Source organism: Poecile atricapillus, chromosome 3 (genome assembly GCF_030490865.1).
Source record: "Poecile atricapillus isolate bPoeAtr1 chromosome 3, bPoeAtr1.hap1, whole genome shotgun sequence".
NCBI lineage: Eukaryota > Metazoa > Chordata > Aves > Passeriformes > Paridae > Poecile > Poecile atricapillus.
In genome coordinates, this window is record NC_081251.1 from 100,595,518 (window position 1) to 100,610,258 (window position 14,741).

The 14,741-nt window shown below is 47.5% G+C and overlaps 1 protein-coding gene across 3 annotated transcripts in view; it reads left to right on the forward strand.

Annotated features, from left to right (window-relative positions):
• GALNT14 (polypeptide N-acetylgalactosaminyltransferase 14) overlaps positions 1-14,741 on the forward strand; it is a 92,606-nt gene that overhangs the window by 49,610 nt on the left and 28,255 nt on the right. For 2 of the 3 annotated variants that reach the window (XM_058836210.1, XM_058836211.1), the window contains exons 3-5: positions 2,045-2,143; positions 10,587-10,654; positions 13,101-13,166. In XM_058836210.1, the coding sequence (XP_058692193.1) occupies positions 2,045-2,143; positions 10,587-10,654; positions 13,101-13,166 (233 nt within the window). Of the gene's footprint in view, positions 1-2,044; positions 2,144-10,586; positions 10,655-13,018; positions 13,167-14,741 lie in introns of all 3 variants that reach the window. The other variant, XM_058836212.1, reaches the window with a different exon arrangement.

Here is a 14,741-nt window from a genome sequence, read left to right on the forward strand (position 1 = left end):
CTGGAGGTGCCCATGTGTGACATTCCAGCTTTTCCCACATGCACATTGCCTGGTTGGGCCAGTCTGCTGCGTCGACATCTGGAGTTTTAAAAGCAAGTTGTTGCTCGGGAGGAGGCACAGGCAGCCTGCAGCAGCCCCAGCACTCCCACCCGTGGGAGGCACAGACACACCCAGCTCCTGCTTTATTTACCAGCTCCTTGGCTGTTGTAATAGCGTAAGTAAAGTATTGATGACTTTGTATTTTCCACTCTCGCTCATTCTTTTCCAGAAATAGCTTCCCTTGTTTGCTCCACAGAGCCGTGCTGGAAGTGGGTGGAAGGACACGCATCTGGGAGCAGTGTATAAATAGCACAGGGAGAGCAGTTGCCATATTCTGTCCCTGCAGCTCCGCAGAGCAAACGGGAGCCGAGCCTGAGCGTGGCAGAACTGAGCAGCAGCAGTTTGGGATGGCTCTGCTGAAGCGGGACACTGGATGATGCAAGGGGCTGCAGTGACCCAGAGAAGCAGCTCAGGGCGTGACCCGGTGCTGTTTCATAATTCAGAAACCCTCTGTTTCCAGCATCCCTGAGATGCAATTTTGATGGATGAGGTAGTTGTCGCACAGGGCAATGTTGCTGAACTTTCTCCTGCATATGGAATAGCTGTGCGACTTCGGCGTCCTTTGGGGATGGACCCAGAATTAGAATTGGCTCGAAGGTGAATTTCTGGTGTGGATGACTGTGCTGAAGGAACAGGGGAGTAATGAGAAGCCTGCTTTTGGTCAAGTTCAAGCAGGATTTGGAAAGGGTTTTGAGTGAAACAATGAGAGAAAGCAGCAACTAACTTAGTGTGAGCTTGCAAATATTTTGTCCCACCCGAGATACCATCTTTTCCTTGTCTTTGGAATTATTTCTCCTGTTGTGCACTCTTGTTCACTTTGTAAATAACTGCAGAAATGCAGTTTCAAAATTTAAATATGGAAAACCTTGTTAAAAATATCTGGAGGATTTTGGCATTTGAGAGGTACAACATACTATTCTGAATGCCATAAACCAGAAATATCTGGCTGCTCTGATGTGCTTTCTCCTCGGCATCCCCAACTTAATTTTTCCATCTGTTTTTACTTCACCTTGCAGATGCTGTGGTCCAGAGCTTTGGGGGAGCAAACTAATGGTCTGTTGGAAAAGTGTTTGCTCAGTGCTCTTTCCTGCTATGTTTGAGGATGCTTGTGGTAGCACCTGGGCAGTGACACAAGAGCAGACAAGTGGCATGTGGATGGGAAGGGACAGGGTGGCTGTGATGGAGAACTGCTGTTGTGTCATCTGAAGAACATCTTAAGGGACTGATAGGGACCTAGAAAGGGCAACATGGATGGAAGAGGTATCTGGATTTTCTGAGCTGGGAATATATTTGTGTCGGTCTATAAAAGCCACAAATTTAATCAGCTAAAGGTCAAAGTAATTACAGAGTCTGTGACATTTCCTCCTGGGAAGGAGGCAGCAGTGGCTGTGGTTGCTGCTGTGGGTTTTCACCTTCTGAAGGCTGGCTTGGAAAGTTTTAAATCCCAATCTTCCCTATAGTCTAGTTATGCAATTAAGGCAGAATTAATAAGGAAACAATCAATTTAGAAACAGAGTTTGGCTTACCTTGCAACTGGCTGGTGGGAATTGCTTCCTCAGGAGGCTGGGAGTGAGGTGGATTGGAGCTGGAGCTGTAGGGATGCTCTTAGCTCTGCTGGTGCCATGAGCCAGGAGAATGAGAGAAGCACTGGTGGGTAACTAGGAAGCACTGGTTAGAGAAAAGGGCACCAGCTGGGTGCCTCCTTTCTCATCCCATCCCATTCATGACAGTTAAGTTCTTTGCTGCTTTAATCCTTGGTGATTTACTTGGCAGTTTCTGGACTCCTTCAGAAATTATTCACACAGAAAAAGTATTATTTATTTATCTATTTGTAATACTGGCTGGAGACGATTTACTGATGGTCTGTGCTGCCTGTGTTGATGAAGTGAGCCCTCACTTTGAATTCCAGCACCTGAACGGCCTTTTGTGCTTTCTCCCTCCCCAGGTGTACAACTTTGCACTACAGCCAGGACCTCCCGCCCACCAGCGTGGTCATCACCTTCCACAACGAGGCCAGGTCCACCCTGCTAAGGACAATTCGGAGGTAAGAGCTCCTAGGGATCTCTTAAAAGAGGGTCAGTGGACCAGTGGTCATCACAAATAAAGGCAGAATCTGCACTCACAGCAGCAGCAGGACCAGACCTGCCTCTCAAATGGTGACTGAGAGAAATTAGCCTGAAAGTTGCTTTCTGAGAAGGAGGTTTTACAGGGAAAGTGAGGAGCCGTGCTCTCACCTCTACTTTGGAGGGTCTGTAGCATGGGAAAGTCTTGAGGGATCATCAGCAGATTAGACAAGAGTCTGGGCTAAGAGCTTTTGTATCCAGCTGGGTATGAGTGCTCAGCTGTATTTTGTCTCAGCCCTCTAGGGACAGCTATCATTCTATGGATATCTGCTCCAGTGCTGCTGTATGAGCTTCTCCAGTGCCCCATTGAGTGCCAGAAAGGCTTGCTAATTGAGAAGCCCTAATGACACACATGCAGACCAGATTTTCAAGGATGGTTTCTGTACTCCTGCAGCGACACGGTGGAGCACTCTGGGCATGTGGCCATTCCTTCATTTGTCAGTTTATTCTTGGCTGTGTTTTGCTGTCGTGGATAGACTGAAGGCTTCATTTTCACTGCAGGCTTTTGAAATCTGTGCTTAATCCCAATGTGTGCCTTGAATCTGCAGGTTCTCTTGTGGGAAGATCTGGTGAGGTGTGTCCAGGTCTAGGCTGGTGGGTTCCTCTTTAGCAAGCCTGGGTGTGCTGTGCTCTGTGCCTGTAGTGCTTTGCAGTTGCATCTCGTGTGCGCTTGGTGAAGGTCTGTGCCCTGCTGCAAATCTTGTCTTTTAAACCCTGGCATCCCCAGGGACCCCTTGCCACTGCTGGTGCTGGTCAGACTGGGATTGCTGGTTGGGGGAGGCCTCAGATGTGCCCTCTTCACTGTCATGTCTTTGCTGAGTTTTCCTCTCAGCATCCTCCCTCAGGTGAACGTATCCAGGGCCACAAGTGAGTTTGACAGTCCCAAAATTGAATTCCTGCTCTGCTTTATGGTTTCATGCACAATCCTGTCTCCTTGCTTCACACTCAGTAATCTGTCACTGCCTTCTCTCCCTGGGGTGTGTCGATTTGGGGTGACACTGATGCTTGGTGCTGTGTACCACCTCCTTGATCCTGGACCTTCTCTTTTGTCTTTATAGTGCCTTGCATAAGTTTGCCATTCTCCAGAATTGATTGTATTTGTAACAGGGGTAGCAAGTGCAGTTCTCTAGCCCCTGAGATATAGGGGGCTTGTAACAGGTGAAGTGCAGGATTTTAATCTCATTTCTCCCCATAACTCAGCACCTACCATCCTGCCAGGTGTGATCATGAGTGATGTTGTTACATGAGAAATGTTAGACCCATGGTACAGCTCTTGGGCCTGCATCCCTCGTATCTGGCTTCATTAGAGAGCTGTTCATTGCAGTGATGGCAAGGTTAGAGATACAGGTCCATTTAATTTTTACTTCTTCCTCTAGGTGATTGTCCTTTGAAGTTCCCTATTTCCAGCATAAAAAGACTTTCTTACTTGTTCCTCTTTTTTTTTCCCTTGCTTGACTTGATTAATTGGCTTCACTGCCTTCCTTACCTGGCTGTGTGTGATTTTCACCACAGCTTTGCCCCTTTGCACTGCTCCTCCTTGCTTATGGGCCCTGGCAATTCCAGTGCTCATGTTTTATCTGTGGGGAAGTTTTCCCCAGCTCTGGGGGGGACCCTTCTGAGCCCTCTTGTAGGTTCATTCCCCAAGAGTTCCAGAATCCCACAGAGCATCCCACTGAGCTGCAGCCCAGAGGTAAGCCCAGGCAGTGAGGAACTGAGATGACAGCCTTGGGTCCCCATCTCCTCTGCCTGTCCCTAGGTCCTGAGCTGACCCTCTTTTTTCTGGTCCCCATGGTTTGGAGGTGGCATCGGATTCACTGTTTTCCTCCTGGATGCAGTGCCTAGATGCTTGCTTTGATGCAACCAAGCCTAGGGATAATAATCCTTGGTGGCAGGCTGGTGATGTGGCTCCTGCTCTGTTCTTCTCATGATGTGGTTGTGCACATATTGCCACCTTCCTCCCTGCCTCTTTTGGGACCCAGCTGAGGGCTCATCTGCCTCTTTAGCCTCTGTAGGTTAATTTGCTGTGCCTTCTGACTGCTTGGGGCTTTTTCCCTCTTGCTTGCCAAATACTCCGTTTAATTAGATCTTCCAGATGACTCCATCCCACAGTGGCTGTAACAACATGGATCATTTTCCTTGGCCATTCAAAACAAACTCTGTCCTCCTGACAGTGCTTTGTGCCTTTTGGGGCAGTCTGTGGCCAAGTGCTTTGAGCATCATGGTGGGTAAATTTGGCACCTCTTTTACCCTGTTCTCCTCAGTACATGTCCACAGTGGTATAACCCAGGGGACAGAGGGATAGACTGGGGAATAGAGAGGTGATTTGTTTGTAGCTGGTGGAAGATTCTGAATTTCAAACCTGGTTTCCCAAGTTCCAGTATGTTGGATTTTCCAGCCCCATTGCAGAATCAATGTTCTGTTAATCGCCCTGTCAGGAGCAAGAAATAGGACAAAGGGACATTTCTTGGCTTGTCCAAAGCCATGGGTGATGGGGTTCAGGTGATGTACCTGCAAAAGGGGCACTTCCTACAGGAGCCCATATAAGCACGGAGGAGGGGCAGAGTGGATGTGCTGCTGAGGGCACTTGCAGAGGTGACCACATATACCTGATGTGCTATTCCTGTGGTTTTCCTGGGTGCTTGAGAGTGCCTCAGTGGTCCCCAAGTGCTGAAGCTGAGCTGTGTTTCAGGCTCTTGGTAGGGAGCAGCAACACGTGGCCTCTGTGGCACCCCTTACTTATCCAGGTCACGTTGGGAGTGCTTGGGACGGTTCGTTTATGGACATTTTGCGTTGTCAGAGTTATTGAGAGAAGCTGGTGGATTGTGTTGAATAATGAATTCATTTAAAAGTTTCATGATCTTTTCTCTGACCATTTGCCAGCTGGAAGTAAAGCAGAGGGGGAAAAAAGTAAATATATTGAAGGCCCACATCTCTGGAAATGGTGAGGTCAGCACTTACACATGCATGTGCAACTGTGCTTGTTAATATGTACAACTGTCCGGGGAGTAGGGGATGGGTGTCTTGAGAAGGGGAAATAGGAGAAGAAGCCAGAAAGGAGGAGATAGTCAATAGCAAAGTAGCTCTGGAGATTTTTCAAGCTTTTTTTACTGAAGAAGGTATCATTGTGTTGTTTCAACCACTGACTTCTCAGCAAGTTCCTTATCCCTCTGTGGTTCAGTTTCACGTATTTCAAGCTCCAGGGCTCAGTGCCTAAAAGATGGTGAGTCTCCAACAGTGCATGAGGTGGGACCATGTGAGTAAACCCAAGGTGGGAAGGTAGGAGCAAGGGAGAAAATAAGCAGTATAGAGGCATTAAAAAAAAAAAAAAATAAAATCCCACCAAAACAACAATTTCTTTTTTTTCCATCTCTCCATCCTATACTAGCCTGGATTTAGCAAGGGAATCCTAATCCTGTCATGTGGATGACCTGCTGGGCAGATGGTGAGACAGTCCCGTTTACTCTGCTGAGTGGTTTTTATTTATTTATTCTTCAAACTTGCAGCTGGGGAGCTAAGGGCAGGAATAAGAAGACTTAAATTATTTACTTCTTGCTGACAAACCAAAACACATCCTTTGGCAGGAGTCCTGATGCAAGTGCTGTGAATACCACATCAAATATTTAGATCATTAATTGCAGAGTGAGTAGCATACCTTTCATTTTCCAGTGCTCATAGGTGAGAGAAGTGATGTGCTGGGCAACCAGCACCTCTCACCTTCCCTTGTGCCACCGCCTTGTCTGCATCCAGACACATCTGAGACAGGGAGGTGACAAAGCCTCCTTGCTTAGGCACCATAGAGAGCCTGTGCCATAACTGAAATGAGCCTGATTAAAGAAGCAAAAACAAGCCAGGTGTTGCATAGAAACTGTATAATTAGCACTTTGTGCTGACTATTTTTTTCATTTCTTTTTTTCTTTTGCATTTTGCTTAAACCCTGGACTTTTTTTTCCTCTTAATTTGCTAATCATCTCTCGCGGTGACTGAGTACACAGCCCTCCATGCGCTCTTACCTTTTGATGTTAACATAAGAGAACTCTTGAATTTCAAAGAGCTTGGTGGGTATTTGAAAGAATAAAATGTGAAAGCCGCAGTGTAATCAAAGCTCATTATGGTTATTCTTGGTGTGATGTCTTTCTTCCTACATAATTAGCCATTTGGGGTTGTTCATTTTGGCGGGTTTTTTCTCTCCATACTCTGTCTGATTTCGATAATTGTGACCCTTGGCCCTTTTCATACTTCATTATCCTCCCAAAGGTGTTTTTTTCCCTCCCAGCAAGTCCTAATATGTTGCCATGGAGAGAATTAACAGGTTCATCAGTTCTCAAGGATGGGTGTCCACAGTCACCTCTCCAAAGCAAGTGGGTGATGACCAAAACCACACTGACTTGGTCAGAAGATCTAAATTCCTTCCTGCACACATTTTCATTGTCTTACATGATCTGGGTGACTTTTGCACTGGTATTTATTTGGAGATGAAGTTGCTGGATCCAGTGGAAAAGGATCCAAAGAAATTCTTGCGGAGGATGGAAGAGGGACCTTACAGTGAAAATTTAAGTTGAAATTCTCCATGGCTATGTCTGCCTAAGGTAAATAAATTGGAACAAAGAAAATTTCAGCATTGTCTTTTCAAGATAATTCAGCAGCAAACTTGTTCTTATTAGGTTGAGTAAGCGCTTTCTAGACTGGAGGCATGAGCTTTCTTTTTGATGGTAGCAGGTCTTTTGGCAATTTAAGGGAGAAAGCGTTGTGATCTTTGGCGCAGCAGAACTTTAAAACTGTTTTGCTTTGTTCAGATATGCCCATCACTGCAGTATGTGTCTACCTATGTTTGATTTCTGGGGAAAAAAATCTATAATAACAGGGGGACTTCAAAGCACTATAATATTGTCTTCTGATTTTACCCATATAAAAGGAAAAAAAAAGCCATGCACAGACATAAAGAAAGAAGAGTATTAAAAAAAAAAAAAAAAAAAAATCAAAGCTGAGCAGAGGCACAAGTAATAGAAAAGCCGGCTTTGAATTTTTAAAAGTGCTTTTATGGTCTATCTGAAAAAAAAACCAAACCCAAAAACCATAATGTTGAAAATGTGGAGGATTTGATGCCTCTTTTTCCCATCCTCCCTGAGGAGCGCTGTGGGAGGGGTGCTTACATTCTGTGTTCACAGCATCATGTGTGTGTTATTATGTGGTTAATAGAGCACCAGGTAGAAAATGCATTGGAGACACGAATTTGGCTTTGCTGGGCATCTCTGTGTGCCTGCATCAAGTGGCCCTTGGCTTAGCAGCTGTTCTGGGGCTTGCTGGACTCTGTGCACCGACTTGCAGGGGCAATAATGAGCTGAATGTGGGCTGAAAGCAGAGGACACCAGGTCCCATAGAGCCAGCCTTTGGACTGCCCTCACCAGGGCGAATTGTTCATTTGAATTTAGGAAAAGTACTGTGTGGTGAGTGAGTCCCACAAAGGATTTGGTGGGAGAGGGTTTTGATGGTACAGGTGAAGGGGTGCTCTGCCACCCACAGTGGTGTCTGTCATTAACCCCATGGAAGGGTGATGGTTTGTGGAGCCTGAGGAGCCCTTGGAGACATCCTTCCCTCATGGAGCTGCATGCTGGCCTTTTCCCTCTTGCTCTGGTCAGTCCCACAGGTGGCTGCTGGTGGCATTCAGGGGTCATCTTCCCTGATTTGTGGGGAGGCAAGCCCAGGCACAGAGTTGGCAGCAAACTGCTTAACCTGGTAACAGTGGGAGCCTGCAGCGGAGCTGAGACTGGGCTGCACCTCTCCCCAGCTCAGAGCCTTGGAAAAGGTCCATTTTCTTCCACAAGATGTGCTCTAAGCACTGAGTACTGCTTAGAGCCCAGGCCTGAGCCTACACTGCCCAATGCCATGGTTTTGGTTGAGTTACTCTGGTTGGTACCAACAAAAGCAGAATCAAACTCCTTGCAGCCACCTTCCCACAGAATTAAGCCCTGCATTGCATTTCTGGTGGCCAGATCTACAGGGGAGACCAGGCAAAGGCAGGCCTTGAATGTTCCAATTTTCCCTCTACCTCCTGCTCTTGGTGGGTTATTTATTTATTTTGCTGGCTTTTTTACAAGCCTGCTTCTTTCCTGCAGGTTGCACAGAGTTAGGTTTCCAGGCAATCAGCACTTGTTAAATATTCCACTGAGCGTGATATTGCTCTCCTGTCTCTGTCTACTGATGCTCGGCTACGGTAATTTGCTGAACTCAGCTCTGGCGTACGGGGATTTCTAAAAAATAACAAGCCTATTAATAACAATAATTAAAAAACACTTGACAGGTGGAAACAGCACATCTAAATTGTGCTGTGTCCCCCAATGGGAGGAGGGGCGCTGAGCCACTTTTCCCCAGTACTTCATTCAGGCTGTGGGTGTTGGAGAGGTGTTGTTTAACTCTGCTTGGTACAAGCCGAAGTGTCAGGGTGGCCACAGCAGCTCCAGACTGTTGCTTAGGGGACAGTGGCTTTCTCTTCCTTCAAACCTTAGCATGCAAGGCACCTGAAGTGGGGGAAAAGAATGGCTTTTGCCAAGATCCTGAAACTGAAAGAGGCAGGGATTGTCTTTCCAGAGAAAATAATTATTGGAAGTGATTTTTGAGGAACTCCACAAGGGAGATGCTAGACTTACCCACTCTGGTCTGACAGAAAAACCCCTTTTTTGAGGATTTCTGCCCAGGGAAAATAAAAAACAGCATGGAGGAAGGATTAATTATGTATGCAAGAAATTATTTTCTGTGAGTTGTTCAGAGAAGTAGTACATGCCCATTTACTTAAGTGTTCAAGGCCTGGTTGGATGGGGCATTGAGCACACTGGTCTAGTGGAAGTTGTCCCTTCCCTGTGGCGCTGGGATTGGAACTGGATGATCTTTAAGTTCCCTTCCCACCTAAACCATTCTATGATTCTGTGTCAAGCATCTGCCTTGGGATGTCCTGTATGCCTCACAAAAAAATCTAGTTCAGCTGTTTCTCTCTGCTGGGTTGTAATTCCAGCACCTGGAGGGGAGGGAGTACACCAGTGCAGGAAGAAGGCACCTGGCAAAGGGGAACCCCCTGGGTGGGGTAGGCTGCATTTTTTGCCAGCTGGTTAGGTGGCTCCCAAGTTCCCTGGGGCTTCTGCCCTTTGTAGCTCTCCTTACTGTGATCTGGGCCAGGGATGTGGTTTTGCCAGACTTCCAGGTGCTTTTTTTTGCCAGAGTTTTGGGAGCTTGAGAGACTGGGAAAACCTGTTAGTAAGGATCTGGCAGGGGATCAGGGGCTGCAAGTTTGTTAGGTAGTTGGGTGACTGCCCTCCTGTGCCAGTGGGAGGTCTGAAGGTCTGAAATTTGAGGGGATTTTAAATCCTTTGTGGAAAAGGAACCATGCTCAGGATGAGGGCAAAGAAGTTTAAATGCTGTAAAAGCCTGTGCAACCTGACTGGCATTATCAAAGCCCAACTCAAGCACTTAGGAAACTTTTGGGATGCTCTGGGGCTTCTGCTTCAAGCAGACAGCCTTGACCCTTTGCTGGGGCAGGATTTTAAGCATGTGCAATAGCAACTGCAACTCCATGTCTTACGTGTCAGGGTAACTTTTGCACTGCTGTTCATTTGGAGATGAAATTGCTGGAGCCAGTGCAACCAATCCATGACCTCTGCCCCATGAGAGAAAGGGAAAGAACAGGTCTAGTTTTTTTTTAATAATAACAACCCTTGGTGGCGTAATTAAGGGAAGATTGTAGCTTTGAGCCATGTTTCATAGTGTCTGTCCACATGGAGGGAGCTGTGAGCCACATCCTCCAGCCTCTCTCTTTCATTACCTAGGTGGGCTCCAACCCTGCTCTTATCCTCTTGGCAGCCTCTGAAACACAACGTGCTCACAGATGAAAACAGGAGTTGTCCTGCCACAGCTGTGAGCTGTGTAAAGATGGGTTTCAGCTGGGTAATTTTCTCTGTGTTGGCCCTGCTGTTGCTGGACACCATATCATTAGCCCCAGAGAAGGTGGAGGGGTGACAGCAGCTTTGCTGCGAGCCCAGTTAGGAATCCTGGTGCAATTTGGGGAAAAAAGCGCCAGTTTTTCCTGGCTTTACGTGGGGCTCTGGTTTTGCTCACAGAGGTGAGAAGGGTGAATCTCAGCTATTTCCTAGGAATACAGAGCGCTTGGCTCCTAGAACAGGCTATAGGAAGTTGATAGCCAGACTGTAGATTACTAGGAGGTGGTTTCTGGGTTCTCACCTAGTATATCCTTTCTGGAAATCCAAGTCTGCTCTTCTGTGCTTTGGCAGGGGTTCAGTTCCTCATCTTTTCCACTCCATTTGCCGGGTTGTTAAGTTGGTCAAGCGCTGTCATGGATTTTCTCTCTTCATTCCTTAGCGTGCTGAACCGCACCCCGGTGCACCTCGTCCATGAAATCATACTCGTGGATGACTTCAGTGATGACCGTAAGTGACCCTTACCCTGTTAAAAGCAAAGGGCCAAAAAGCCTGTGAGAGACTGGGATTAGTGCTGAGACAGGGGAGAGTTTGCTGGAGTGGAAGAAAATTTAAAGCTCTGTAGCTGTGAAGAACAAACCCTGCTGTGCTGGGTTTGCATCGCCACGTGTAGAATTCAAATTCCAGATGATCCAACCTCTTCTCACGAAAATAATGCAAGAAAAGTGCTTGGCAAATTGTTTTTATGCCCAGCAGATGTGAATACAATCCTTACGTGGCTGTGTATCCCACCACAGCCTCGGTGTGTTTGATCTGGCTTTCAGCTGCAGCCAGGAGCAGTTGTGAGTTGACACCACTGGAATTCCATGGGACAATGAGAGTCTGACCCTCTTGACCCTATGTATGTTTCTGCACACATTTATATAGGTGGTCAGCAACTCTTGATTTTTTTTTGCCACCTTCTTTTTCACCCATGGAAAGAGGATTCTCTGCATGGGTTTCCCATCTCTGAGGTGCACCATAAATAGCGTTGTACACCACACAAACAGCCCACATCCTCCTGCTGTTCCCTCCCAGTTAATAGCATGACTCAAGGGACATCAATAGCTCTGGTCTCCAGCAGAAGGTAGCTGAAGCCCCAGGGCCTCCCAGGGAACCACCCCAGCTGAAGCCCTTGCCTAGTGCAATGGGAGAGTCGAAGATCTGAGTGCTCAAGAATAATGTCTCAGGCATAAAAAGGATGATAAACTGGCTGAGTGGTCTGTGGCACGTTTCAAGGAGTTGCAAAATAAAGCTGTTTACTTGGAAACGTGAAAACAAAGCCAGATAGGTTTCTTTTAAAAAATGGATCTAGGCTTTGCTCTTGGATGTTATAAATAGGAACTGCCTCAGAGAGCATTAGGGACAGATTTCACACAAGACCCATTTCTTGGCATTGATACCTCCCCAGGAAGTTGCTGAAGCTTGGGGAAGGAGCTGCTGTGATTATGGTGAGCCCTGGAGCAGCTCCAGCACACGGTGCAGGCAGGCTGGGCGAGTCTGGGAGCTGGCAGAACGGCTGTGATGGAGAAGAGGAGAAGGTGCAGGGACTGTTCCTCTGGAGAAGAGCAGAGCAGGATTTCTGGAGGGTGGAGGAAGTAAATGCCAGGTATTTGGCTAAATAGGCAAAGCACTTGCCTTCCTAGAAGGAGGCAGGTTTGTGGGAACGCAGCTCCCCTGTCCAGGGTGCCAAGTGCTGTGAGCCAAGGAGAAGGAACAGGGCTAGGTTTTAACTCATCCCAGGGCACCAGAGGGGAGCCTGTTCCCTGTGTAACTTAGGGCAGCCCCTTTGCTACTCAGTGCTTCTCAGCTATCTGACATCTTTGCTGTGATAGTCTGAGCCTGCTGGCATCTGCTCTGCATGCATTTACATAAAATACATGCATTTGCATAATGCACTACACACACATGGTCAGTTTTTTCCCTGCAACCCACCCCAAGCAATTAGTGCTTTTATCTCATGCCCAGTTGTGTCTTGTTTCTCACCTCTCTCTGCCTGCTGACTTTATTCACTGGGATGCAGCTCTTCAGCACGTGGGTTCCCACTGTCCCCAGCAGATTTTCATTGTGAGTCTAGCCAAGCCCTGTCACTTCTCCCTGCTCCCCTGTTCCAACTCTGTCCATGAATTGTTAGGGGTGTGGGTACAGAGATCTCTTGCTGATGGAGATTGCTGGAGAGGGTGAAAGTGCTCAGAGGGTTGTGTGGGATGGGACAAACACCTCTGTGTCTGTAGTGCTGAGGAAGAGGAGGCAGAGGGGTGAGAGCCATGAACTGGTTGTGGAGGGAGCTGTGATGGGTACACCTGACATCCTCAATTTGCTGGGAGAAAGCCAGGCGTGGAGGGGTCCTAGGGCTGCGTGAGGGGTTGCAGGACCTCCCTAGCTCAGTTGTAGGTGGCTGTCAGGACTTTTTACCCCGTGGAGCTCTTGCCCAGGGCGTGGGGAGCCCCCAGCTGCTCCACAGGGCTCTCTTTGAGCATCCCTTTCTCCTTGCTGAAGGCTCCAGGCCACCACAGGAAGCTCCTGCCCTGCCAGGCAGACACGCATCAACAGCTTGTGTGTTGCTTTGCAGCTACCAAAAATAGTCATTTGCATTAATGTGCAAAAATTTAGATTCTGACCTGAACCACAACTTTTCTATGCTGATTTTAGAGCATAATTCAGCTGCTCTCAGTGTAAATCTGCTGAATTTACACTAGTTTTATGAAAACTGCTGCTCTGCCAGGCCCAATTTATGCTTCATGAGCTGAGGGGTAAGGCTGTTGTGACCCAGCAGTGCCATTGCCCTAACAAGCCACCAACCAGTCCAGGACAGGGTCCTTTTCCTGCTCCCAGTCTCTCCTAGGAGTCCCCATTTCTGCTGCCAGAGCCACCGTGAGGGCTGAGGGTGACGTGTCCTCCCTTTGTGTCTCCCAAGCTGATGACTGCCGCTTGCTGGGCCAGCTCCCCAAGGTGAAATGCTTGCGGAATGGACGGCGGGAAGGTAAGAGCTGCCTACCCACAACCCACGTGAGAAACACAGGTTTTGGGAGGTGTGACAGTGATGCAGGCAGGGGGAACCTCCATGGAGTGGTCAACAAGGAGGTCAGTGGCTCCTGGGAATAAGGGGGGCCCTGGTGAAAGAAAATGTGATAAAGAGCTGGGATTTGAAATGGATCTTCCCTCTCTCACTGAAAAAGATGGGACTATTAAGATATCCAGTGAGGCTCAGCTGTAGCTTATTAGCCAGAAAATTAGAACAGGCAAAACAAAGCCCCGGGTCTTATTTGTAAAGATGTTTGCTCTAATGAAAGAGAGAAGATCTGCTCCTGCTGCTTCTGTGGGATTTTTTTTTTTTAATAATTAATTATATTTGAGAGATTAAGAAGGGCTATATGGAGGATGAATGCATGTCCTACTGGGCTGCTGCTGGCAACCTTTTGAGACATCTTCCCATTCCCCATAGTCTGAATGTGTGTTTCAAATCCTGCTTTGCAGTATTAGGATAACTAAATGAAGATTTTTGATGGTACAAATCCAAGGTGTGCGTCCAGGTCAGTGTTGGGTTGAGACTGAGGAGTGGAGAAGGTTCTTTTCTGTGTGGATTCTTTCTGCAGAGGGTTTCAGCTCTGCAGGTCTGGTGACAGGGTGGGATCAGGCCCCATGGGTGTAAGAGACATTCCTGCTTTGGCAGGAGGTTAAGGGAGATCTCCATAGACCTGCACCTTCTTCTCACCTTTCTCCCCTGTGCTATGAGGGTATGTGTGTGCTCATCTACAGCAGTTGATAGACCTGCAGTTATTGGTGCTCTGTAAATCAGTCACAGTGTGGGAATTCAGCCTTACCTTGCTGAGTACATTGCTTAAACTGTATCCCCCAGGGGCTGCCAGCATTTGGGAAGGGCAGGGGTGGGTAAAGAAGAGCATACCTATGCACAGGATCTTTGGATTCACAGAGATAGATACAGGGACAAGTCTGCGTTGCAGGAGGAGACCTTGGTGAATGCTGGATGCTCCAGGCTTTGTTCATGTGTTCCCTCTCCTGCTCAGAAGCTGTTCCTTAACTCCTTTCCCCTAGGGAATTTTAGTATGAGAGTCAGTGACCTCCTGCATCAACCTGATGCATGGCTGCTCCCTGGAATCCTGTCTCTCTTTATCTGCCCCTATGCCCCCTTGTATTGCCACTGTTTCTCCTTCATGAAGAAGTTTTTCTCCCCTTGAGTCACCTGTGTCTCCTCTTGTTTGCCAGCAAACCATCTCCTTTCTTATGCCATGGTTCCCTTGAGCATCTACTGCAAGCAGGAGAAGTGTTGGAAAGCTGGTTAACCTGCATAAGTAGGAACAAGGCATCTTTAAGAGCAGTGATCTTGCCGAAGAGTCTAGTGTGAAATCCATGTGTGCAGCTGCTTTCCATGACCTCCCTCTTTTTTTTGTTTTTCTTTCTCACAAATGCACGCAGCAATCCATGCCCATCTCCAAATTATTCCAAATTCATCATTGTGGCACTGATAAGTCAAGCACCTTGAAAAGCCAACCATCTTTCCTTGGCAGAGAATGTGTTTCCACTGAGCTGCAGATCA